A 26,423-nucleotide genomic window follows, 5' to 3' on the forward strand; every position below is an offset into this window, starting at 1 on the left:
CTTTGATTTCAGGACCTGAATCTGCATTGTAAAGAAAAGGGAATTTGGGCTAGGAATGGGGGAGGGGCAGGGGGTAGCAGGCCGAAAGGAAGACAAGGTAAAAAATTACAGTCATTACTATTTACTGCTGCTACAAAGAAACCTGGCCGTTTCCCCATCCAAGATGCAACAGGAGGCTAACTAAACCTCAGTGGGTAAACTAGCAAATCGTATTCATTTGATCCTCAGGGGACCTCAGGGTAGGGGAAAAAACATGTGCAACCTAAAAGCGCCCAATAAATACCATTATTGATGCACTGGACACAAACTATTGGAGGAGGGAGATGGGGAGAGTATTGGAGAAAAAGTTGAATCCGTGCCCTCTTCACTATTTCCTGGATAAATTCATCCTATTTTAAACGCTTCTACCCATCCTGTTCTAGTGTCTGCCCCTCCCCGGCAGTCCCTTCCTTTCTCACCAAGATAACCAGGTTTGCCCTTTAGAGGAGAATAGTATGGTGGCAGACCAGTCCAGATCACCAGGGGGCTGATGGTATACAGAGGCTTAAAAAGGAAATTTAAGTGGTCTTTTTCCCACTGGCGATGCCCCATGGCCCAGACTCCTACTCCTATGCAGTGAGAGCTGGCATTCTGGAGTCAGACCAGACAGCTGGCTCATTTCCGTCTCCTCTGCCCCTCAAGAACCCTAACAAAGAAGATGTACAGAAGAGTTGTCTCTGCAGGGCCCTGCGGGAAAAAGGGGAGTGATGTGGGATATCAACAGAAAAATCATCTACCACCCACCAAGGGAAATGTCACGTTAGGACTAGCCCAACTTTTGAGTTTTAAAAAAATTCATCATCAAAGCCTGCCATGACTCACCTGAGATTCCCCTTCCTCCCCTCCCTCCTCCACCCACCTAAACACGACAAAGCACTGCCCTAGTGAGTAGCTGTGTGCCTGAATTCCATTTTAAGCAATGTAATCCTCCCATTACATACCCATTTCCCTAACCCAAACACTTCCTTACCAAAGGAATGGAGCTAATAATAATAATAATAATAACGTTGGTATTTGTTAGGCGCTTACTATGTGCAGAGCACTGTTCTAAGTGCTGGGGTAGATACAGGGTAATCAGGTTGTCCCACGTGAGGCTCACAGTCTTAATTCCCCATGAGGTAACTGAGGCACAGAGAAGTTAAGTGACTTGCCCACAGTCACCCAGCTGACAAGTGGCAGAGCCGGGAATCGAACCCATGACCTCTGACTCCCAAGACTATGCTCTTTCCACTGAGCCATGGTCAAGGGCAGGAATGCTGCAGGAGTTCCAGGGAAGACTGCAGACTTACTGGAAGCTGTTGGAAGCTAGAAATGAACGGCTCAGTCCGGCTGAGTCTGAATGAGGTCTCACCAGGGGGCTGGGCCCTTCTCAATTAATGCTATTTATTGCATGCAGAGCCCTGTACTGAGCACTTGGGAAAATACAGTATAATAGAGTTGGTAGACACGATCTCTGTTTAAGGAGCTTACGGTCTAGAGGAGGAGACTGCTCGCTCTCTTTTTTTTTTTAATAGCATTTGCTAGGTGCTTTCTATATGCAGATACTGTATTAAGCACTGAGGTAGATACCAGCTAATCAGGTTGGACATAATCCCTGTCCCACACGGGACTCACAGTCCTAATGCTCATTTTAAAGATGAGGTAACTGAGGCACAGAGAAGTTAAGTGACTTGTCCAAGGTCACTCAGTTAACAAGTGGCAGAGCCAGGATTAGAACCTAGGTTCTCCGACTCCCAGGCCTGTGCTCTACCACTAGGTTATGCTGCTTTTCTTGACACATTCCACTCTGCTCACCTAGCCCTTTTACTCATCTTCTGGGGAATCAGCAGCTTTGTTGGGTGGGTCAAGGACGGCTTTAGCATGAGCCGTATATTCCTAGTCACCAAGATGACTGGAAAGTCTGGGACAAATAAACATGTGGTTGATGATGACGATGCTTCTAATGATGAAGGCGTCCTATAATTTGGCAATAGAACTCATGCTACTTTCTCAAGGCAGAGAGTGTTATGAGCACCAGGTTCTACAAAAAAAAAATGACAATATACAGTGTACAGGGGAATCAGAAAGGAGAAAACAAAGCCCTTAAGAAGCTTATAATCTTAGGGAGGACTTTTTTCACAATAGTTTCTTAAATAATGATGATTAACTTGTATCTGCTTGTATCTACTGGGGAAGACCAGGCAATCATATTGAATGACTGATTGATCAATCTACCCCAGTGCTTAGAACGGTGTTTGACACATAGTAAGCGCTTATAAAGTCTGGGACATAGGACAGAGGTGGAATGTGGGGGAGTTTGTTGCTACAAGACATTTCAGCAGGTAAGTGGTCCTGGTTACTGGGGATGGACACATCAAAATCAATCAATGGCAATAACTGAGTGTTTGCTATGTGCAGAGCGCTACTAAGTGCTTGGGAGAGTGCAGTAAAACAGAAGTAGCAGACACATTCTCTGCCCACATTGAGCCACAGCCTAGACAGAGAGACAGAGACAGACATTAATAGAAATAAATTGTTTAGCATAGTCTAGAGCTTACATCGTCTAGACTTTAAGCTCACTGTGGGCAGGGAATGTATCTGCTACCCTGTGGTACTGTACTAAGCGCTTAGAACAGTGTTCTTCCCATGGTAAGGGATCACTAAATGCCATTGATTTTGACAATCTTAGAGGTGAGAAAGATTTCAGCTGTACTAGTACCTGGTCCAATGTCCCTGTGCCCTGAAAATACTCAATAAAAGTTTAAATGAAGGAGGTTATAGAGTGTTGAAGAAATCACAAAGCATTCCTTCTATATGACTCCACTGTTCAAGTCTTGCCTTCAGATGCACACCTCAAACTGAGCATGAAAATCTGAAGGACAGATTTCAGCAGCAGAAGCATTTAATGAGAACCTTCCATAGTCTTTGAAACTGTAGTAGGTTCTTGGGAAAATCAAAAGTAGTAACATGGAAGTAAAGGAAGGCTTAGAGTAAGAAATAAAAACCAATAGCAGATAACAGACACGAGGGTGGCTACAGTGGCTGACTGGGTGGCATGACCAGAAAGTGGGGCTTAGTCAGAGAATGCCTTCCTTCAAGGAGGAAGTGACTTTTTAGAAAGGCTTCAAAAGGTGGGCTGGTTTGGTACATTTGAGTAGGGGTAAGAGAGCTCCAGGTGCAAGGAAAGAAAGGAGCAACAATTTAGACACTGATAAACCATGACAGAGGTGATTAGATAGCTCAAAAGAAATGAAAAGCACCACTGGAGAGAGATGCAAATGAATTTCTGAGGAAGTCATACTCTGAATGCTGTTTTAAAAAGGTGATACATGAAGCCGTTTGGAGACCCCTATATTTCACGGCCCAAAGAACAAATGAAGCTGAAGAGAAGCAAGGAGAGTGTTTCCTACCTGAGTTGCTGCCCCATCAATCTTGCGCACCGCTTTAGAATCGAACAAGACCTGTCGGCCCCTCCTCTCACAATCCTGGTAAACTATGAGGCGGATTTCATTCAAGTCGAATTCTGAAGATGACCAACTGTGGATGAAAAAGACGTTACATTGACCTCACTGCGCATAGGAAATCACTGGCCAATCTCTTAGTGCCATTCATTTGGCTGTTACAGCCAAGGCTCTCTGGACAGATCAGGAAATACTACGTAAGGCCAGCTCTAATGAAGAGTATTTGACATTCTTGAGCAATGACCCCTGGATGAAAGAGAAGAAAATAAAAGTACCTTGTGTTTTATAGCAGAATAGAATCAATAAGCCTTAAAAAAACACCCCTTACCATCAGCTTTAAGGTCCTCAATCATCTCTCCTCCATCGGATCTCATACTACAAACCAATCTGTACACTCCACTCCTCTAACACCATCCTGCTCACTCCATCTCATCCTGTTCATTTCTATCACATCTCTGACCTTTGCCCAGCTCCTCCATCTGGCCTCTATATATGACAAACCACTACTCTCCCCACCTTCAAAGCATTATTTTATTTAAATTTTTTATGGTATTTATTAAACATTTACTATGCACTAGGCACTATCCTAAGCACTGGGGTAGACATAATAGTAATAATAATAATAATGTTGGTATTTGTTAAGCGCTTACTATGTGCCGAACACTGTTCTAAGCGCTGGGGTAGACATAGGGGAATCAGGTTGTCCCACGTGGGGCTCACAGTCTTAATCCCCATTTTACAGATTAGGGAACTCAGGCACAGAGAAGTTAAGTGATTTGCCCACAGTCACACAGCCGACAAGTGGCAGAGCTGGGATTTGAACTAATGAGCCCTGACTCCAAAGCCCATGCTCTTTCCACTGAGCCACGCTGCTTCTCATAAGCTAATCAAGTTGGACATGGTCCCTATCCCACAGGGGGGTCATGGTCTCAATCCTCATTTTACAGATGAGATAACTGAGGCCCAGAAAATTTAAGTGATTTTATCATGGTCACACAGCTGACAAGTGGTGGAGCTGGAATTAGAATACAGGTCCTTCTGACTCCCAGGCCCGTGTCCTGTCCGCTAGGTCTGACTGCCTCTCCCTTCTGCTTTGCCTGTCTGTAGTCTTGGATCTCTACCCTTTAAAGCGCTTAATATCACACCCACAGAGTATTTACGATAATATCCTTATAATCTTTCACTTCCCCTATCCTCAATTTATTTTAATATGAGTCTCCTCATTTAGAGTCTAAGTTTTTTACGCACAGGAATCATGTTTAGCAATTCTACTGTACTCTTCCAAGTGCTTAGTACAGTGATTTGCACACAGCAAACTGCATGGTCTAATTGGAAAGAGCACAGTCCTGAGAGTCAGAGTACGGGGTTTTAATCCTCGCTTTGCCAATTGTCTGCTATGTGACCTTAAGCAAGTCACTTAACTTTCCTGTGCCTTAGTTTCCTCACCTATAAAATAGGGATTAAATCCTACTCCTTCCTACTTAGACTGTAAGCCCCATATGGGACAAAGACTGTGTCCAACCTATGTTGTAAGTACTCCAGGGCTTAGTATGGGTCTTGGCATAAAGTGCTTAAAAAGTACATAAAAAACAAAACCAAAAAATGCATGTTTGATTGTTTCTCCCCCTACTCAACCCAATCTTCCCCTTTTCTAAATAAAACTTGATGAATGTGGAGTTCCGGTCAAGTATTGATTCTTTTTGCTCTTAACACTCATTCCTTTCCAGGCAAATGAGGCCTCTACTTATTTCCGTAATAATAGTAAATTTTCTCCAGCAACCACTCCTAGAAGTGTCAGCTGCACTGAAACACTCCCACCACCCACTGTTATGGGCAAGAGCAGATGCTCTGGGCATGCCAGTAATACATACTGCTTCTCCAACCTACAGATCATTTAAATAACATAAATCTAACATAAAGCTTGTGCTCCTATTAGCTAGCAAGCAGCACTGTGGGGGCTGTTCGGGGGAGCTGGTTCTATGGCTGAACTAACGCTGGGACATGAACTAAACAATCCAGCTGGAGGCCTGTACACTAATGTCTGTCAGGGACACCCTCCCACATCGACCAGTGACGGTCATAGGGATTCTGCAGGATTTACCTGCTAGGAAATTTTTGTTGTACAGACGATTAGGGTAAAGATCCATTTTCGTATTTACTTTTTCCAATTTCTTCGTTATCGAAATTTGGGGCTAAGAATCACCATGAGTTTGAGTCCACATAACTATTAGATTCTTTAACCCAGTATTCTTAAACTCCACCTGAAATAGCCAGAGCCAAAAATCCTCTGAGGCAAGTGACGTGATGGACAGTATTCCAACTCCAAAGCTCCTTTTTTCCCCTCCCCACCAATGCTCCTTGGGTACAAACCCGGGTTCGTTTCTGCCCAGTGCTGAGACTGGGCATCAAGTTCTCCTACAGAGTATTATGACTGGGGAATGCCTAAATAAACATTGCAAATAGCAGTGCTCTGGCCTGTGCCTGCCCACACCCACCCACACTCTCTCTTGTTCTTTGTGTTTGAGGAAGATACCACTGAAGGTGATATTCACCTATGAGTGACTGTATGGCAGAAAAGGGCAACGCAGGACCCACAAAAAAGGCCGATGGGGGAACCCAAGGTCCTGGTCACAATGTACACACAAAAGGGTGTCTTTTGTTGTGTCATCAGGCTTAATGGTTATGGCATCTGGAGCTGTTTTCTACAACAAGCCACTCCCTTTTGATAGCAATAGGCCACGCTGCTCTACCCTCAGCAGCTAACTCCCAGTTCTCGGTTGGACAGCAGCACTGCCCGAGTCACTGTTTCATCGAGTTCTTAAAACATTTCCTCCAAGCTTTCAGTGGATTCTGCATATGGCCTCACTGGAACTTTCTCTGGACCTTGTCCTGTGCCTCTGCTGGCTCAGAGCTGAGGGGTGGCCAGGGGAAGGGGGGTAGGAGAATACACATCCAGCTCTCTCATAATCCTGAGGATAATGTTCCTCCCAGATCCCATATTAAGGTAAAGCCCATAGTAGTGCTCATACCTTGACAGGTGACGCACACATACACACAACCATTTCTTCTAACATTGCATCGTGTTCCACTCAGGCATGTTTTGTTGGAAGAATGATCCTTGATCCTCTAACTTCCCACACAGGAAAACATGCATTTTGGGAGAACTGACTACCTTGAGCTCAACACCCCTGAAACCTATTGGTTGGAATGCCATTGCTGAATTTGCATTCACTGGAAATGGTGGAGGAAATAAAAGCAGAAAAGGGGTGCTTACTCCACCTAGAAACGTTCTAGGTTAGTACAGTTGCCAGCCACGTATTAAAAACAAATGAAAACAGAAGTGCCACAAGGCCTTAATGGAGTCAATGCAGTCTGAACGCCCATTTCAGGCTTCACGTGAAGTTAATTTGTGATTTACAAAGTCGCATTCTATGTCTAATGCCTTTGGGTACAGTTCTATCAAATATCATCAATTAAACATTTTTAAAAGTGACACTGTAGCATTACCTAGGGAGAAACCATTAAAGGTATCCTAAAAACAGCCTAAACTACAAGGGAGACAAGTGGGGGATAAAAAGGCCTTTAACCATGTTCTTGAAGAATGAATGCTCTGGGACTTTCAATGGAAAGAAAATCCAGAAACCTGGGTGTCTCCATAGAAAAGGGCCGACTTCTGGATTTCTTCCAAGTCAGCCAGACTCAGACGTGATGGTATTTATTAAGCGCTTTCTATGTGCCAAGCACTGTTCTAAGCGCTGTACTGTTCTAAGCATCTGGGGGACTCGCTTAATGTTGCTGTGCTGGGCCTCTTACAAAGGCATTGTTCAGAGAGAATGGCCACTCTCAATAAATTAATAATAAATCAGTGGGATTTATTGAATACTCAGCGTCCACATAACCAGACATCATCCCTTCCAACAACACCAATTAGGTCTCCTGTGGAAAAGTATGAACAATATACCCAAGTTTCCCTAATCTGTCCTCTGCTCTGTATCAATTGTTCACTTGTCTATGCACTTTGAAAGTCACCCAGCTTCACAGCACTTACATACATATCCCTATACTGCTAATTTTGTTATATTATACTCTCCCAAGCGCTTAGTACAGTGCTCTGCACACAGTAAGCACTCAATAAATACGATTGAATGAATACTACATGCTCAATGTGATTGATTCATTTTCTATTTCCACTAGCCACAATTTATTTTAACGTCTGTTTTCCCCTATAGGCTGTCCTCACGGGCAGGGATCACATCTCCCAACTCTGTTTTGTACTTTCCAAGGCACTGAGTACAGTGCTCTGTACACAGAAGGCACTCAATAAATAACAGTGGATTGACTGATGCTCTGGGATGTCCCCGTCCCTCAAGAGGCAAGAGACTGCATTATGCTTAATCCATCTTTTTTTAATGGTACCTGTTAAATGCTGGGTGCCAGGCACTGTACTAAGCGCTGGGGTAGATACAAAATTATCAGGTTGGACATAGTCTAAGGCTCACAAACTAAATAGGAGGGAGTAGGAGTTAATCTCCATTTTAGAAATGAGGACACAGGCACACAGAAGTGACTTGTCCAAGGTCACACAGCAGACATTTGGCAGAACCAAGATTAGAACTCAGGTCTTCTGGCTACCTATCTAACCCATGCTCCCTCCACTAGGCCATGCCACCTGTCTTTGAGTGCTTAGTGTGTGCAGAACACTAAACACTTGAGAAAATATAATTCGATAGAGTTGACGGATGCAATCCCTGCCCATAAGAAGCTCACAGTCTATACAGAGAGAGACAAACACTGAAATCAATTATAGTCAGGGAAATTCTAGGGTGGAAGCATTTAACGGCTTCCTGGCCCAGTGGGATCGAATCATTCTCAAACACAATTTTTTTCCCCTCCTTTCAACTAAAATACTTTGTTCTCTGATCATCAAGTCAGACCAGTGACACATTAGGACCACAGACTCCCCTGTCACTTTTGTCTCTTGTCACTGTCCAGGTAGATTCACCTTTCAGCTCTGGGATCACATGGGAGGCTCTTGCCAAGCCATGACTTCCAAAACTAACTTTGTCACATGCCACATTAGAGAGGAAGAGTCCACACTGTTCCAAACCAGAGTTTCAGGAGAATGAAATGTTTGACTTTGAAAACTCAAAGTCCTAAGATACTTTGTCTAGAATTTCATTTAGATGTAACTGTGAGCCCCATGAGGGACAAACTGATTACCTCGACTCTACCCCAGAGCTTAGAAAAGTGCTTAGCACATAGTAAGAGCTAACAAATACCATCATTATCATTATTATGTAACTGCACTTGGATCAGTACACTGTGAGCACTTGATATTCACCCTCCCCTCAGCCTTACAGTACTTACGTCCATATCTGCAATTTATTTATATAAATGTCTTCCCCTCTAGACTATAAGCTCACTGTGGGCAGGGACCTTTTTTTTTTTAAACCAACTCTATTGGATTGTACTTTCCCAACCACTTAATACAGTATTCTGCACACAGTATGTGCTCAGTACCATCGACTTATTGATGTAATTCCAACCTCTTCACTTCTCAAAGGGAGGCAAAGGTTTGACAAGATCTTAACAAATAAAGATTACGTTTTGCAGCGTGTCCAGCTGAATTCCAAAGTTTAGAAATCAAGCAATCAATGGCATTTATTTAGCACTTATGTGAAGAGCACTATTCTAAATCAATCACATTCATTGAGCGCTTACTGTGTGTATAGCATTGTACTTGTACTAAGCACTTGGGGGAGAACAATATAACAATAAACACATTCCCTGCCTATAACAAGCTTACCTTCTAGAGGTGAAGACAGACATTAATATAAATAAATAAGCTACAGATAGGTACATAAGTGCTGCGGGGTTGGGACGTGGGGGATGAATAAAGGCAGCAAGTCGGGGCAACGTAGAAGGGAGTGGGAGAAGAGGAAAGGAGGTTTTAATCAGGGAAGGCCTCTTGGATGTGTTGTGCTTTCAATAATAATAATGATGTTGGTATTTGTTAAGCGCTTACTATGTGCGGAGCACTGTTCTAAGCGGTGGGGTAGATACAGGGTAATCAGGTTGTCCCACGTGAGGCTCACAGTTAATCCCCATTTTACAGATGAGGTAACTGAGGCACAGAGAAGTTAAGTGACTTGTCCACAGTCACACAGCTGACAAGTGGCAGAGGCTTTGAAGGTGGAGAGAGTAGGTGCCTGTCACCACTGCCATCTTTGGCCTAGTGGAATGTGCATAGACCTGGGAGACAAAAGATCCCGGTTCTAATCTCAGCTCTGTCACTTGCCTGGTGTGTGAACTTGAACAAGTCACAAACTTTTCTGTGCCCTGGTTTCCTCATCTGTAAAATGGGGATAAAATACCTATTCTCCCTTCTACTTTAGACCGTAAATCCCATTTGGAGCAGGATCTGTGTCCATATGATTATCTTGTATCTACCCCACATTTAGGGCCATGCGTGGCATGCCCTAAGCACTTAATAACACCATTATTATAATTTTAACAGGGGTCATAGCAACTGTGGTAGAAAATCATCAAGGTAAGGTAGGAGGGGGCAAGCTGACTGAGTGCTTTAAAGCTTATTGGTAGGGAGTTTCTGTTTAATGCGGAGGTGGACAGGCAACCACTGAAGGTTCTGGAGAAGTAAGGAAAGGTGGACAATGCTTTTATAGAAAAATGATCCAAGCAGCAGAGTGGAGTATGGATTGGAGTGGGGAGAGAAAGGGAAGACGCTGATGCAGTACTCAAAGAGGGATATGCTAAGTGCATACTTGCAGTTTGAATGGAGAGGAAAGGAAAGATTCTAGCAATATTGTAAAGGTAGAATCCACAGTATTTAGTGACAGGTTGAATGAGAAAGATAAGTTGAGAATGATGCCAAGCCAATCAGTTGTATTCAGGACACACCAAAGAATCTAAAGTATGGAAGTCGTAGATAGAGTCCTCTGCTCAGAGACAGACTTCTAGCACTCCTCATATTCCCCAAAACGCTAAAAAAAAAAAACCCAACCTCCCCCCCCCCCCCCCCCAAACCTAGCATTAACAGATCAAGGACAGTTAGATGTCAGTCTGCAAACATGTGCCATTCCAATGGTCACTGGGTTAAATCTGTTATTCACTTGTCAGCAAAATCAAAGCAGTCACAAGATCACTGCAAGGATTTTTTTTTTTCCACTAAGATTTGCAATGACTCTGTTGAAAGATAGGTCGCATCAACAAAACATCTTTCTTGAACTTTCCCAAGAAGAAAGATGTTTGTTTGCCTAATATACCCTTCCACTGAAAAAGAGTTCTATAAAATGGAAATTCAAGAAAATGAAAATTTCACCTTATTTTTAATGCTGGACTCAAAAAGTTTCCAGTTCTCACTCTTGTGGTATTTCCATACAATTTTCAACGTAGGTCAAGACCCAGACTGGAGGGAGTTGATTTAGTACAGTGTTAAGTGCTTAGTACAGTGCTCTGCACACAGTAAGCACTCAATAAATATGATTGAATGAATGAATCTCTTACAAATTTGACCCGCTATGCAAGTTAGCTAACACCTTCTGTCAAACATGCTAATTAATCTCTCAGTTTACATAGCCATTAGGAAAATGAGAAAATGAGAGTTACTTTGAGCTTCTCAAAAAAAAAAAAGGTGCCCTAGTAAATTCCCACTACTGGGCTCGCCAATGGCTTTATTATCTCAGCCTGTTGCCTTTCCCATCCACTGAATTATTAACATTAACTGACCTTTTGATAACATTTTCCCCCATGGGGAAAAAAAAAAGTTTTAAGGAGTGGAGTTCTGAAAATTATAAATGCTTAAGCACCTCACCAACCATACCTGCCAGACTGCAGGTCACTTGAGGATGGGGATCCATGTCTACTAATTCTATTGTACTGTGCGGTGCTCTATACAGAGTAAGTGTCCAATAAATACTAATGATTGATGTGCCTGACCTTAATTTTTCTTGACTTTGATTCTGTCCTTCTGATGAAATGCTTTAATTTTTTCACCATTAAGGAATGGTATCTTCATGAGTGCTGTATTTCTACAGAGAAAGCCAACCAGATTTTCCTCTTTAAGCTGAAAACCTTCAGATTTAATCAGTTTTTTTTTTTTAACAGCGTGAAAAGATCTGACTGGAAACACTGGGACAAACTGCTTGAATGCTTAGTAATTAATTAGAGTTTGTTTGCATACTTTGAAAGATGGAGTGTGGTATTTTGAAGAAGCAATTGAAATTTGTTATTGAGATTCTGGTTTTCACCTGGTAGCTTCAGAAGGATTTTTTTCTGAAATCTGTATTTAAGACTAGGTGGTAGCTGAGAAGTGAAAGCACAGGCTGCTTGCCCCACATCTTCATTCAGCTCAAAGAAACCCACTTATCATGACTTGCCTAACTGAAGTAATATATATACACAATATATAAGTATATTTTTTAAAGGGAAGCTGAGAGGAAGGACAGAGAAGTCAAAATGGGTTTAGATTCATGTGATTTCGGTAATGTGGATAAGAATGTGTTAATAACATATTACAGCCATAACTGCTTCCAGCTACACTACCATCTCCTGGATTTGCGGGTTGCCGAATCTCCTGGATTTATTTATTTGGTTTAATCATGACAGGGTCTTAACTTGACAAATAAATCCCTTTTTTGCCCTCTGAAGAAATTCATATAATTCTGTTGTCCAAGCCACGATTCACAGTGTGAAAAGCAGTAACTCCACAAAGCCAAATTATTCTTAATTTTTGTCTATCAGTGTAATTACAACATACATACAGAAACCTTGCAACTTCCTTAGATTTTTTCCCTCCTCTACACAACTAAAAAAAAACACAGGAGAAAATTAACAAGAATAATCTGCCCCTTCTATCCTAAGAGCATTTTTTTAAATGGTGGTTGATAGGCCATTAGCTGTCACTAATTCAACAAGTTCTGTCTTAAAATCACATCACTGTGCTTACCACGGGCTGCCTTAAGGCTGGCTCTGGAAGTAAGATAAATGGGCACCTTGGGATGGCCCATGGCAGGTGTGGGTATGAGGCTCCCGACCTTCCTATGGCTCCTAACCTTCCTAACCTCCTGGGACATTCGAGATGGTGTCCATATCAGTGACCTTGTCAAGATGGCCTCCCCACATGTGCAGAGTTCCCATCTCCTCCTTCCTTATGCCACATGTGTGTAGTCATCTTCAGCGCTGTTTGCTATGGGGATGTGCTCCACCCTTCCTTAACAGCTCCTTCCCAATTGCTGCTTTCCAAAAAAGGTTGTGAATAAAAAAGGTTGACATTTGTTTATTTCCTTTGAGTAGAGTCACGGGATTACTAACTGCCCTCCTTTCACCCCTCCCCCTCCCACTTCCCTGGGTGTGGGGCGGCATCTTGGGGAAATCCAGGGATCACACAGGCCGGGATGTCTCGAGCTCCTGACACCCGCCCATACAAAGGTAATGGGGCCCACTAAGGAATAAATCAGAGTCTAAGGATACAGTGTCTGCCCTTGAGGAAGTAACAACCTAATGAAGAAGGTTTAGACAAACATGGATAAGACAATCGAGGGAACTTTGGTTTGATACTTTTGAGGAGCACACTACTTTAAGCAGAGTAGCCTAGTGCAAAGACCCTGATCTGCGTGTCAGTAGGCCTCTGTTCTAAATCCCAGATCCACTACTTGCCTCCTGGGTGACCTTGGGCAAGTCTTTTAAACTTCTCCATCCTGTTTCTTCATTTGTAAAACAGAGATTAAATACCTTTTCTCCCTCCTGTTGATCTGCGTCTATGTGGGACAGAGTCTGTGTCTGACCTGATTGTACTGTATCTATCCCAAGGCTTAGGACAGGGCTTGGCACCTAGTAAGATCTTAACATATACACCACACACAGACTATTGTTATTTTTGCACACTTTACAAGCATGTGTGTCCCAGTTTAACACATAGGCACTGGAACATGTGACTAAAAACCGGTCTAACACCTACAACATGACTTGTCATTTGAGTGGGAAACAGTGTCACCCTGGGTGGGAGCGATATAGGGTGGAGGATGACACCAGCAATTCTTCCTTATTGTGCGATACAATGGACCAAAGAAACACTCAGGCAATAATAATGATGGTATGTAAAGGGCTTTCACTTAATGTACAGCCAGCCTTCCCCAAGTTCAAACTCACTTCTAAGTCAGTCGGTTTAACACTGCTTTTACTGGCCCTAAGTGTAGTTCTGACCCTGAAGGGGAAAGTCGCTTACTCCTTATCATGCCTCTGAATCACACACTCCAGTATATCCCCCACAAAAGTTTCCACAGCCCTCGCCTAGGAATCACAACACACTTCGGAGGATCTTAATTATAAAGCATCATCAACGAGATGAGAAAGAAACTGCTCAAACCAGTTAAAGCAGATCTCAAATCCTCACAAGCAAGTAGTATAGTGGGGGGAGGGAGGGGGAAAACCTGTGGCAACAATGCCCATTGCATCTCCGGAAAACACGCCCAGTGATATGCAGTTTCTTTGTGCAGTCTGTCCAGGGACACAAGACCATCAGCTGACTAGGGTTTGGTTTCCCCCACCTGCTTTAGTCAGGCAGCCAGGCACTCACATTTTCTTCCAGGCATTATCAAGAGGCCGGAGGAGAAAGAGAAGGAGTTGATCACAAGACACAGCTCCAAATTCACAGGCTTCCCACGCTGTGGTTCCTCAGGCACAAAAAATGAAAACAAAATACCCCCACGAGGAGACCTCGCTGTTCCACCCCACTCCTCCATCAAAAGCTTCCTGGCCTGATGCAGCCTTTGGAATTCCTTTTCAATCCGTAAGGCTGCTTGTTTCAACAGCCACAGCATGGGCAACTTGTCTTTGTTCAACAACGTTAAGAAACAGCTCTAATCTTTAAGAAAGGTTACAATCTCCATTTCTGGAACGCAGTGTCCTAACCACATTTTTAAAAATCATTCCTTTCCTCTTTCCATCTGCATTCGTCAAAGGAGTGCTGCATAATCCATTTTGAGCCCTATCACAAATGACTGAAAAAAAATGAAACGAAACAAAAAACCTGAACCCGTGGTTTGAAAGAGTAACGCCTGATCGGCTATAAAGTGCTTCTTTCGATTCCCTTTCCCTGTGGTAAGATACGCTTCAGGGAAAGGGTGCTTCGAAATGTTTTAGTTTAGTAAAACTGGTTTCCAAACTGATTTTCTATTGATGGAGGAAGACTAGGGATTGACAGACCAGTTTAACAAGGCACCCCAGCTTCCTCCTACACAGTAACTTATTTCTTCTTTTAATAATCAGAAGAGTTTTTAAAAATGCTAGTAATCTTGCACACTTGACATTTTTGATGAGCTCATTTGGGTAGTAAAATCGTTTGAGGAGCTCACTTTGAAGCCTGCTGTATATTACATCAATTTTTGTGTTCCTTTTAGCAAGGAATTCTAAATTAACTACTTAAAATGCTGCATCATTCCAATTTTAATGTTATTTTATTTCACTGTTCTGGTACCAAATAATTGGAGCTCTTCAACCAACTGTAGGAGAAGCAGCGTGGCCTAGTGGATAGAGCAGGGGCTTGGGAGTCAGGATGACATGTATGTCATCTGTATGACCTTGGACAAGTCACTTAACCTCTCTGTGCCTCATTTGCAAAATGGGGATTAAGACTGTGAGCCCCATGTTGGACAGTGACTGCGTCCAACCTGATTAGCTTGTATCTACTCCAACACTTAGCAAATAGTAAGCGAAACCCCTGAATCACCTTAGAAAACCCCTAACTTTCCACTTTTTTCCAGTAACCACTAGCTTGTTGCAGGAAGGGATGAACAGATATAAAAGTGTCTACCAACTCTGTTTTATGCACTGTATTGTACTCTCCCAAGTGGTCAGTACATGTTTTGCTCCCAGTGAACACTCAGTAAACACGATCGATTGATAAACCACATATGATTACACCAAAAATATGCAGAATGCAAATTTCCCCCTTTATGGCTTTGTTTCACTTAATCATATTTATTGAGCATTTACTGTGTGCACAGCACCATATTAAGCGCTTGTAAGCCCACTGTGGGCAGGAATTGTCTGCCTCTATTGCTGTATTGTACTTTCCAAGCACTTAGTACAGTGCTTTGCACACAGTAAGCGCTCAATAAACACGACTGAATGAATGAACAGTAAACAGAGATAGATATTCCCTGTCCACAACGAGTTTATGATCCAAAGAAGGGGAGACAGATAGTAATATAAATAAATTACAGAAATGTATGTAAGTGCTGCGGGGCCGGGAGATCCTGCCCAAGCTTGCAGGGAGGTGCCCAAAATGGCTGCTTGGGGCCCTCATGTGAGGGTGAGAAACTGCTGAGTAGCCAGCTTAACTGGAAAAGAGCCACCTGAAACACTGTTGACTCTAGATACCAAAAGCAAAGAGCCAGATGAAGTCAAACGTCAATGGCTCCTTGTGACCTGATCAAACAGATTACCTTTGTGAGTACACCGGAGCCAGAACCCCAAAATGCAGGGTCCTGTCAATAATTCACTCCTCTTCTTGCATTTTGGCCTAATTCCCAATAGAGCTCCCAAAAGCCCTGAACCGCAAGTCAGACTGCTGAATCAGATTACTGGACTAGAGGACTGAACGGACAAAATGACAGAAACACCAAGCAACAGGGAAATGGACAAGTTGAGACTCATTTCATCATAGGGACTAAAAGAAGCCAGAACAATTTACTTAAATCCTCTGAGTGAAAGGCCAGTTGACTGACTGGCCACAGCACATGAACATTTTTATCATTCCATCGGGAGAGAGGGAGGCTGCTGGATAATTTGGTTGGAGAGAGTTAAAAAAAATACGAGGTTTTACTAAGACACAATTAAATAACTTAATAGGGATCAACAGCAAGGGTGGGAGAGATAGGAGAAGCAGGCTGTGGATTTCAACCATGTGATCGGGTTAAAAGAGAAAACAATGACGACAAAGAAAAGCAAGGAGAGTTTCCACCTGACTATGCATCTATCAATTAGTGGTATTTATTGAGTGTTTACCATGTACAGAGCACTGTGCTAAGCACTTGGAAGAGTTGACTATAAGCAGCGTGACTCAGTGGAAAGAGTACAGGCTTGGGAGTCAGAGGTCATGGTTTCAAATCCCAGCTCTGCCACTTGTCAGCTGTGTGACTGTGGGCAAGTCACTTAACTTCTCTGTGCTTCAGTTACCTCATCTGTAAAATGGGGATGAAGACTGTGAGCCTCACGTGGGACAACCTGATTACCCTGTATCTACCCCAGTGCTTAGAACAGTGCTCCGCACATAGTAAGTGCTTAACAAAAGCAAGATTATTATTATAACAGAGTTGGTAGGCACAATCATGTCCACAGTGAATTTACACTCTCTGGGACCAAACATATTAATCATTATCTAAAGGTGGCTTTCATGAAATAATAATAATAATAATAATAATGGTACTCATTAAGCGCTGTGTGCCATCCACTGTTCTAAGCACTGGGGTAGATACAAAGCAATCAGATTGGACAGAGTCCCTGTCCCATATGGGCCTCCCAGTTTCAAACCCCATTTTACAGGTAACTGAAGTACAAAGAAGTTAAATGAGTGGCTTAAGGTCACACTGCAGACAACTGGAGAAACCGGGACAAGAACCCGCGACCTCTAATTCCCAAGTCCATGCTTTTGCCACTAGTCCTCGCTGCCCAATCGGGTGCTTCAGAGTATAATTTCATACGTTCGCCTGGGAAGACAGAAGGACCTGGGTTCTAATCCCAGATGTGCCATTTGTCTGCTGGGTGACCTCGGGCAGTCACTTAACTTCTCTGTGTCTTAGTTACCTCATCTGTAAAATGAGGCATAAGACTGTGAGCCCCATGTGCGACAGGGACTATTTCCACCCCGATTTGCTTATACAACCCAGCCCTTAATACAGTCTCTGGCACATAGTAAGCACTTAACAAATCCCACAGTTATTACTTTTATTAGCCCCTATGGAAAGCTGCCCAATTTTTCTGAGGATTTATCCTTAGACCAGGGGTTGAGTTCATGCCTGATAGCTTTATGGGTTTTTTTTGTGTGTTTTTTTTTTTACCTTGCCCACAAGGACACTCTTGGGTCAGGTGAGGGTTGATTATCTGGTGAATAGAGAACAGAGAGAGAGTCAGGAGACTTGGGCTCTAGTCCCAGCTCTGCCTGTGACTTTGTGACCTTTGTTCTCCAGTCAACTGGAGAGGCTACCTTTGTTCCACCCTCCCTCACAGGGACCTTAGGAGAATAAGTGCAATAACTGATGTGAAAGCACTCTGAGCTCCCAGGGAGGCAGATAATTCTTAAATGGAAAAACTCTCACTTATTGAGCAGCTGATTATCCTGTCTGAGAAACTCTCTGGGCTCTTCGCTTGTGTGGATTCTCCTCCTTGTCTTGTCTTTTGGCTATTTTTTTTAAATGGTATTTAAGCACATACTATGTACCAGGCACTGTATTAAATGCTGCAGTAAATACAAGCTAGTTGGGTTACATATGGTCCATGGCCCAGGTGGGGTTCACAGTCTAATACCCATTTTTTAGATGAGCTAACTGAGCCACAGGGAAGCTAAGTGACTTGCCCATGACTACAGAGCAGACAAGTGGCAGAGCTGGGATTAGAACCCAGGGCCTCTGACACCCAGGCCTGTGCTCTTTCCACTAGGCCACACGCCATCTGGCACCTCTAAGGATGGGCAGGATAAAGAATAAGAAAACTCAATAATCAACATAATTGCTTTTTAGTAGCTTTGATCAAAAGGCTGCTTGCACAGGGGAAAGACGAAATTGCCTTTTAAAATTTTAATCAAGTACCCCAATCTCTGGAGCATCTGACAGTAGTGCATCTAAAATGAAACCTGTAGATTACTTTTAGCCCCTTTACAACCAGAGATGCTAGAGTTGATCGAATATCACATATCACACTCAACAACATGGATTATAATTGTGGTACTTAAGCATTAAGTACCACATTAAGCATTAAGAATTAAGTGCTTGGGGAAGCAGCGTGGCTCAGTGGAAAGAGCCTGGGCTTCGGAGTCAGGGGTCATGGGTTCGACTCCCAGCTCTGTCACTTGTCAGCTGTGTGACTGTGGGCAAGTCACTTAACTTCTCTGTGCCTCAGTTACCTCATCTGTCAAATGGGGATTAACTGTGAGCCTCACGTGGGACAACCTGATTACTCTGTATCTACCCCAGAGCTTAGAACAGTGCTCTGCACATAGTAAGCGCTTAACAAATACCAACATTATTATTAACTTTACATCAAGCACTGGGGTAGAGACAAGTTAATTCGGTTGGGGAGGCCCCTCTGCCACATGGAGTTCACAATCTAAGTGGGAGGGAGAACATGTATTGAATCCCCATTTCTATAGTTGAGGAAACTTAGGAACAGAGAACTGACTTGCCCAAGGTCACACAAGCAGCAAACAGCAGAGCCAGGATCAGAACCTAGATCTCCTGTCTCTTACACTACACTTCACTGTATCTCTACTTCCAAATGCTCCCAAATACACTCTCAGTCATCCTGCTCAGGGCCCCTGAGCCACTGAAAAACCCAGATAATCAGGAAACACCTCTTTGGCTGTTGCTCAACCAACCTGGTGGCTAGAAGTTGTCCGATTCCCTCCTACAGTGGCAGGAGGCTGGAAAGAGACTTGGTGAGCAAAACTTGGGATTTCCCCTAGGACTGTCCACAGTCATTTTACAGATGAGGTAACTGAGGCACAGAGAAGTAAAGTGACTTGCCCTAGGCCACAAGGCAGACAAGTGGCAGAGTCGGGATTAGAACCCGAGATGGACACACCACCAATTAGGAGGAGTGATTCCCACTTCCAAAGGGCAGGATGGTATACTTGGTCCCCAAAACCTCCAACTTTTACAAGAATAGGCGTGAGCACGGCTCAGGTGATAAGATCCTTGGGGGCAAGGCACCTGTCAAACACTGGTATTTATTGAATGCTTACTGAATGTAAGCCACTGAGCTAGGCATTGGGGGAGTAAAATACAACAGAGTTGGTAGATACAAACAGTGCCCCAGAGAGCAGTGTCCATTTTTTATCCTGTATTTCCCAAGCATCTAGTATTGCACTCTGCACTAAGCCCTTTAGTGCCTTGAAAAATAATAACACCAATACAGGCCCTTGGACATCCAGCCAGTTCTTACATGAAACTTGTCAATAAAATTCTAAAGTCCCTCATCCGATGCAGTGGGAATTCCAACTCCCGAGTAATCAAACTATCAATGGTATTTATTGAATGATTACCATGTAGAGCACTGTACTAAGCACTTGGGAGAGAAGGATATCACAATATGATAGAGTCAGTAGACAGGTTCCCTGCCCACAACGATATTACAGTCTAAAGGGTTCACCCCCTCTTAGTCTCTGTGATGTGGGACTCTTCACTTTTTGCAGGCCCCACTAAGCACTTGGGAGAGAAGGATATCACAATATGATAGAGTCAGTAGACAGGTTCCCTGCCCACAACGATATTACAGTCTAAAGGGTTCACCCCCTCTTAGTCTCTGTGATGTGGGACTCTTTTCACTTTTTGCAGGCCCCCCTCATCTCCACCCCGCAATCCTCACTTCAGGACAGGTTTTGCCCACCGGAGAGATCACAAAGCGACTGTGGTGTCTTCAAGTGCCCTCCATCTCCTAACATTTCCTGGTTCAACAGAACCCAGCTGGACGGACAGACTACTGGCTTTTTGGGGGTGGTTTCCTCTAACAGTTCTCCCCACCTACAAAGCCTTCCTAAAAATCCCACCTTCTCCAATAAAGCCTTTTTGGTTAATTTCCCAGCACCCTAAGCCTTCTAAACCCAATCAAGTCTTATAGTTATGAATTTATTACCCTTCCCTCCAGTACTCACCTATGTGTAATCAATTATTTATTATGACCACTTTGGGAGATGGAAATCTTCTTAATTTTTGAATGGGGTTTTGAAGGGAGAGAAGGAAGGAGTAGTTTACTTTGTGAAAAGAGAATCAAAATGATTTTAATAGTTTTTATATTTGTCTTCCCCATTAAAGGGCAAGCTCTGCATGGGCAGGAAATATGTAACTTCTTGACTTTCAGAAGCATCTAGCACAGTGTGACGGATCAAGTGGGTGCAGCGTGGCTCAGTGGAAAGAGCCCGGGCTTGGGAATCAGAGGTCGTAGGCTCTAATCCCGGCTCCGCCGCTGTCAGCTGTGTGACCTTGGGCAAGTTACTTCACTGGGCCTCAGTGACCTCATCTGTAAAATGGGGATGAAGACTATGAGCCTTATGTGGGACACTGTGATTGCCTTATATCTACCCCAGCGCTTAGAACAGTGCTCGGCACATAACAAGCGCTTAATACCAACATTATTATTATTATTATTCAGTAACTGCTACTACTGTCGCTGTTTCAACTTCTTCCAATCTCTTCAGTTTGGTCTTCCAACTATAGATCAGTACATCACAAGCACTCACTTTATCGGGAGAAATGAGGTTCACTTTTCCAATTCTGCTTGATGTTATTCAGGATCAAGCAGTTTCTTAAATGGCCCAGCAGGTGAGGGAGTAAAGTAAAGGAGAAATCCACTGACCCCTTGCTACTGATTGAGCAGTATTTCTCCAAAACTTCCAGACTGTGAGCCCGTTGTAGGCAGGGATTGTCTCTATTTGCTGCTGAATTATACTTCCCAAGTGCTTAGTAGAGTGCTCTGCACACAGTAAGCGCTCAATAAATACAGTTGAATGAATTAATGAAAAACTTCCAGGGCCTTTTAAAAATGCTGAACTGGCCCTGCTCGTCTCGTGCCAGGGGTGGTAGCGGCCAGATGGTAACATGCCCTGAAAAGAAGGGTGGAGGTGAGGCTGGGACCAAGGAGCCCCCGTTTCCAAAATCCAGTGCTCCATTCCACCGCCTTCACTGTGGTGAGAGAAAAGGCATCTCTCTTCCTGCTGCTGGTAATGAGTACCGCCACTTGGATTTAAGCACTTTTTCCAGGGCAGTCATCATCCCAGAGGGCCTGAACCAAGTACATGTGATGCAAAAACATATGGAAGAAGGAAACAGGCAAAAGAAAGCCCCAGAAAAAGCTCATTCTGAGTCTCTTTCCAGAAGAATGAATGAAATGACTATCATTTATTGAGCGCTTACTTTGTGCAGAACACTGTACTAAGCACTTGGGAAAGTACAATACAGATATAAAGACTGACAATTCCTGCCCACAATGAGTTCACAGTTCTTCATTCTTTGCTCTTTCCAACCTCATTCCAAAATGAAGATTTCCCTCCCCAGACCATTCCCCTTCCCCCCATGAAAAGCAGTGGTGTGAGGGCCACACAGTTAAAGCCCACTAAATTAAAACCCATTTTTTTTGAGTTTTGAGAATGAAAATAAGCTTTCAAACCTGTCGTGAATATGGGCAGGAACGTTCCCCGAGATTCCATTCCCCCTTCCTACCCCAGCGCGTTCAGGTTTCTGAGCCTTTCGGCCCAACCGGTCCGTCTTCCCTGACGGCCCAGAGGACGTAGCATGGGCCCCACATATGGCCTGGTCTGGCGGGCCCCCGGTCCGGGTTGATGTCCTTGGCGTGCCACCACACATTTCCTGTGCTGCTTGATCTCTCACTCCTCCAGACCATTAAAAATGGCTCAGAAACAAGGTCTGAAAAGCCTTTGCTAGTGGAGAGGCGGATCTCTGTCTTTGTCAACACTGAACAACCATTCCCCTTCCCTCAAGAAGTCCAAGAAAATCCTTGGCTGCTTCGTGATTGATTGCTTCTTTGGGAGAAAGAAAAAGAAAAAAAAGCAGCATTTACACAAGTTCTGCAATTCCCGCTAGCCAAAAACTTAGGAAATCAACTGCATCCAGCAGGTTGAGGAACTTGCTCTCAGCACCAACCCGGGGGTGAACTCTCAGAAGTCAAACTCCACTTCCTACTTTTGTTCGCCCAGCGTATGTGCCAGAGAGCAGGATGCAAACACTCAGGTTCAGCTGCTCTCACTGACTCACTGCAGCTGGGCTGCCTAGCAGGAGATTATGTAGTAGTCAATTAATGGGTCACAAGACCTATTCATATGGCTGTGGGCAAAAGCAGTGACTCGCCTTCAGCTGCAAGGTTGCTCTGACATTGGCCACAACACCCCTTTAATGGCTCTCATGTGAGTGAGCCAGTGTCATCTGACGGCTCCTAGCAACCTTGCAAAACTCTTCCCTGGGCTCTGATGGAAAAAAATCAGGAGAGCTGCCCATTTTCAACTGAGGTGTCTCGACCACCAGGGAAGCAGCTCAAAGGTTATTCCTGAAAGAGGAAAAAGATACCATTTGCATTTGTATAAGACCCCATCATGTGAGGCAGAAAAAGGTTTCTCCCTCAACAACCTCAGTGTTGGTTTAGGGAGGTTGAAGGAATTGGGGTGTGGGGGATTCAGAGGGGATGTTGGTGAAGGGCAAATCTCTCAGCTGAGAATTCTCCAAGGAAGGAATGAATGGTTGCCACTAATCCATCATGTGATCCTGTTGGGTCACCACCTTCCCTGACCTCAATTCATCACCTGTAAAATGGGAAGGCTGCTGGCCAGGAGACATAGTTTATAGAAGGCTTTTGATGGCTAGGTAAGAGGTGTTATTATACCCTCAGAGGATTACAAGGGCAAAGAACGTGAAGATTTTCAAAAAGAATCATATCAGCTTGTCATATCAAGAATGACAAACTTAAATGAAGGCATCAGGGAGTTAGGGGTGGTTTCTAACTTTATATCTGACCTCTAATAATTGGGGTAAAAAAACCAAACTGGACCCTAAATTACTATTATAGTACTTGTTAAGCACTTAACTATGTGCCAAGCAATGTTCTAAATGCTGGGGGAGATGCAAGTTAATCAGTTAGATACAATCCCTGTTCCACATGAGGCTCACAGCCTTAGTAGTATGGAGTAGGATTTAATCCCCATTTTACAGATGAAGTAACTGAGGCACAGAAGACAAGTGCCTTGCTGGAGGCAACGCAACAGACAAGTGGAGGAGCAGGATTACCCACTGTTGGGCAGGAACTGTCTCTATCTGTTGCCGAATTGTACATCCAAGAGCTTAATACAGTGCTCTGCACTTGGTAAGCGCTCAATAAATGATTGATTAGAACCCAAATCCTCTGCCTCCCAAGCCTGTGCTCTTTCCACTATGCCAGACTGCTTCATAACTTCAAATAACTATAAAAATGGATTCATGGTAGCCAGCCCAGGCAATGTGGGTGGTCTGAGTTTAAAATAAATGCCAATTTCAGTGGTCCCTGAAGGATAAGATGATGTTAATTTAGCCTAAAAAGAAATTAATATCAAATGTTCACATTCCATGTAAATATTTAAATAGGACACTTAAAAATCAGTTTAAAGATAGTATCTTCAAAGGTGAACTGAAATTGAAATATAGTTGATGTGGTGCTAGAATATCTTGGGTTTTGCTACTTCTTTAGAAGCAGCTCCACTGCTAAGTGAACAAAGGTTAACTAGTAAACCCCATTTCTAAATTTGTGCTGAACCAGTAGGTGACAGTGTCCTGAAGTAAGGAACCAAATCACATTTGGGCACAGCTCTGTTCAAATCTTTGCAAGTGTTCACACGATTCCCTCGGCCTCCTATGGGAGTTGGGTAAGATGACAACTAAAGGAGGAGAAAAAAAAGAAAATCACTCCTTTAAATGCCAGTAACAGCTTATTGGGGGGGAGGGGGAATCAATTTTTCCCTAATATGTCAATGAACTTCAATTTTACAGACTCAAAAGAGCCATTATAATTTTTGGAATAAGTTGTACTTAGAGAGAGAAATTGCCTGGCATTCCCCACAGTCCCTCACCCATGATGGCTAGTAAAAAGAAGCCAGGGTGGGCTGATGTAATAGCAGCAGGGGTAACTGGGGCATCACCATCTGTCAGAACGTATTCATTGGCTGAGTGTCTGCCAGGTGACTCTAGTAGAAGCAGCATGGTGTAATGGAAAGAGTATGGGGCTGGGAGTCAGAGAACCTGGGTTCTGATACCAATCCGCCACATTTCCCCTGTGACCTTGGGCAAACCACTTCGCTTATCTATGCCTCAGTCCCCTTATCTGTATAATGGGGATTAAAACTGTGAGTCCTAAGTGGGACAGGGACTGTGTCCAACCCGATTATCTTCTATCTACCCCAGCACTTAGTATAGTGCCTAGCAGATAGGAAGCACTTAATAAATACCACAATTATTATTAGTATCAACTGAACAGAATGTGATTCCTGATCACATCCTTCCACTGAGAGACAGGCTTCAATTTGGTGGCCAACAACATGCTTTTCCTCCTTTCGGTATCCCAGCTCCATATAATTATGGTACTTGTTAAGCACTTACTAAGTGGCAAGGACTATTCTAAATGCTGGGGTAGATGCAAGTTAACCAGGTTGGACACAGTCCTTGTCCCACACGGGGTTCACAGTCTAAACTGGAGGGATGAAGATTTAATCCCTATTTTACAGATGAAACAACTGAGGCACAGAAAAGTTTAGTAAACCTGCCCAAGGTCACACAGCAGAGATAGGGCAGAGTCAGGATTAGAAGCTACATCCTCTAACTCCAAGGCCTGAGCTCTTTCCACAAGGTCATTCTGCTCCATATTTACCTTCTCCCTCTTTTCTGATTGAGGTTAGATATTTCAACCAAGGAAAGATTTTTACGTTAAAGCATTCCAGACAAATTTTATATCAATCAATGGTATTTCAGCATTTACACTTGGGAGACTACACAATCTCCACCCTTCAGGACCTCACAATCTAGTGGGGGAGAGTGTTTAAATCCTATTCACGTCAGAACACCATCTATTCATTCTTTCTCTGTCTGGTGTCTTTCCCTCCCGTGGGGTTCTTCCTTAATATACATAAACACACATAACTGCTCCGGGTCTGAGGGTGGGGTGAATACCAAATGCTCCTGCCATTAAGCTATGCAACAGCATGTTTGCAAACAAACAGGATGAGTCAAAAACACAAACAAAAACGAAACAAAACCTTTCCACCTTATCCATGAGGATTACCTTCAGTTTTTGCCATAACTATTCAGCTGGTTCCACTGCCGTAGTCTACATATCATATCGCTAAACAGTGGTAATAAAAGCAGCCAGTTTACCCTAAAGGAGGGACAGCACAGGAAATGCAATATAAATTTTGTTTCTGGTCATATGACGGCTTACCGGATTGGAAGTTATTAGAACTTGGCACTGATATTAAATTCACTTGTCCAAGGCCTAAGGGTGATGAAATGTTCTGCCTGGCAGTGGCACATTTTGGGGGTGATTACTTTTATTTATTGACTGCTAAGTAATTTTCCTCATTTCCCAGACTGAACTACCTAGGTACCTAGCATGTTTTGGAGAACTAAGATTAAAGTAATAAAATACCATATACTCCACATCTGTATTCTAAACACCAAGAATGAGCATTACCTAGTGATAAGGGAGCGGGCCTGGGAATCAGAAGGACCTGGAATCTAATCCCTGCTCTGCCACCTGTTTGCTGTGTGACCTTGGGCAAGTCACTTCACTTCTCTGTGCCTCAGTTTACCTCATCTGTAATATGGAGGTGAAGACCGTGAGCTCCATGTGGTTTATGGACTGTGTCCAAACTGATTAACTTGTATCTAGCCCAGTACTTAGTACAGTGTGTGGCACAGAGTAAGCCCTTAAATATCATTTTAAAAAAAGACAAAAGAAAGAACTTCTGACAATCAGAGATGCTGAGAATAAAGGGGAGAGGGTCCTGGAGCAGAAAAAGAGGGAAGAGAGAAAGAGAGAGGGGAAGATGGGGGCAGACAGAGAGAGAGAGCAACTTCTGGGATTCTTTCAACCACACAGAGGCACAAGTGCTAATAGCAGGATGAAAAGCTCCTACTGCATTCCTCACCACCCTCCAGCAAGCCGTATCTCTCCATCAAGGTA

At 43.5% G+C, this 26,423-nt stretch overlaps 1 protein-coding gene across 6 annotated transcripts in view; it reads right to left on the bottom strand.

The window, feature by feature from the left end:
• FNIP2 (folliculin interacting protein 2) overlaps positions 1-26,423 on the bottom strand; it is a 113,610-nt gene that overhangs the window by 58,436 nt on the left and 28,751 nt on the right. For 2 of the 6 annotated variants that reach the window (XM_007673050.3, XM_007673049.3), the window contains exons 1-2: positions 21,876-22,449; positions 3,429-3,555 (exon numbers count right to left, since the gene is read on the bottom strand). In XM_007673050.3, coding sequence (XP_007671240.2) covers positions 3,429-3,555; positions 21,876-22,072 — 324 coding nt within the window. In that variant the 5' untranslated portion in view covers positions 22,073-22,449. Of the gene's footprint in view, positions 1-3,428; positions 3,556-21,875; positions 22,452-26,423 lie in introns of those variants that run through there. The other 4 variants (XM_029076562.2, XM_029076561.2, XM_007673051.3 and 1 more) reach the window with 3 other exon arrangements.

The sequence above is a fragment of the Ornithorhynchus anatinus genome, chromosome 12 (assembly GCF_004115215.2).
Source record: "Ornithorhynchus anatinus isolate Pmale09 chromosome 12, mOrnAna1.pri.v4, whole genome shotgun sequence".
Lineage (NCBI taxonomy): Eukaryota > Metazoa > Chordata > Mammalia > Monotremata > Ornithorhynchidae > Ornithorhynchus > Ornithorhynchus anatinus.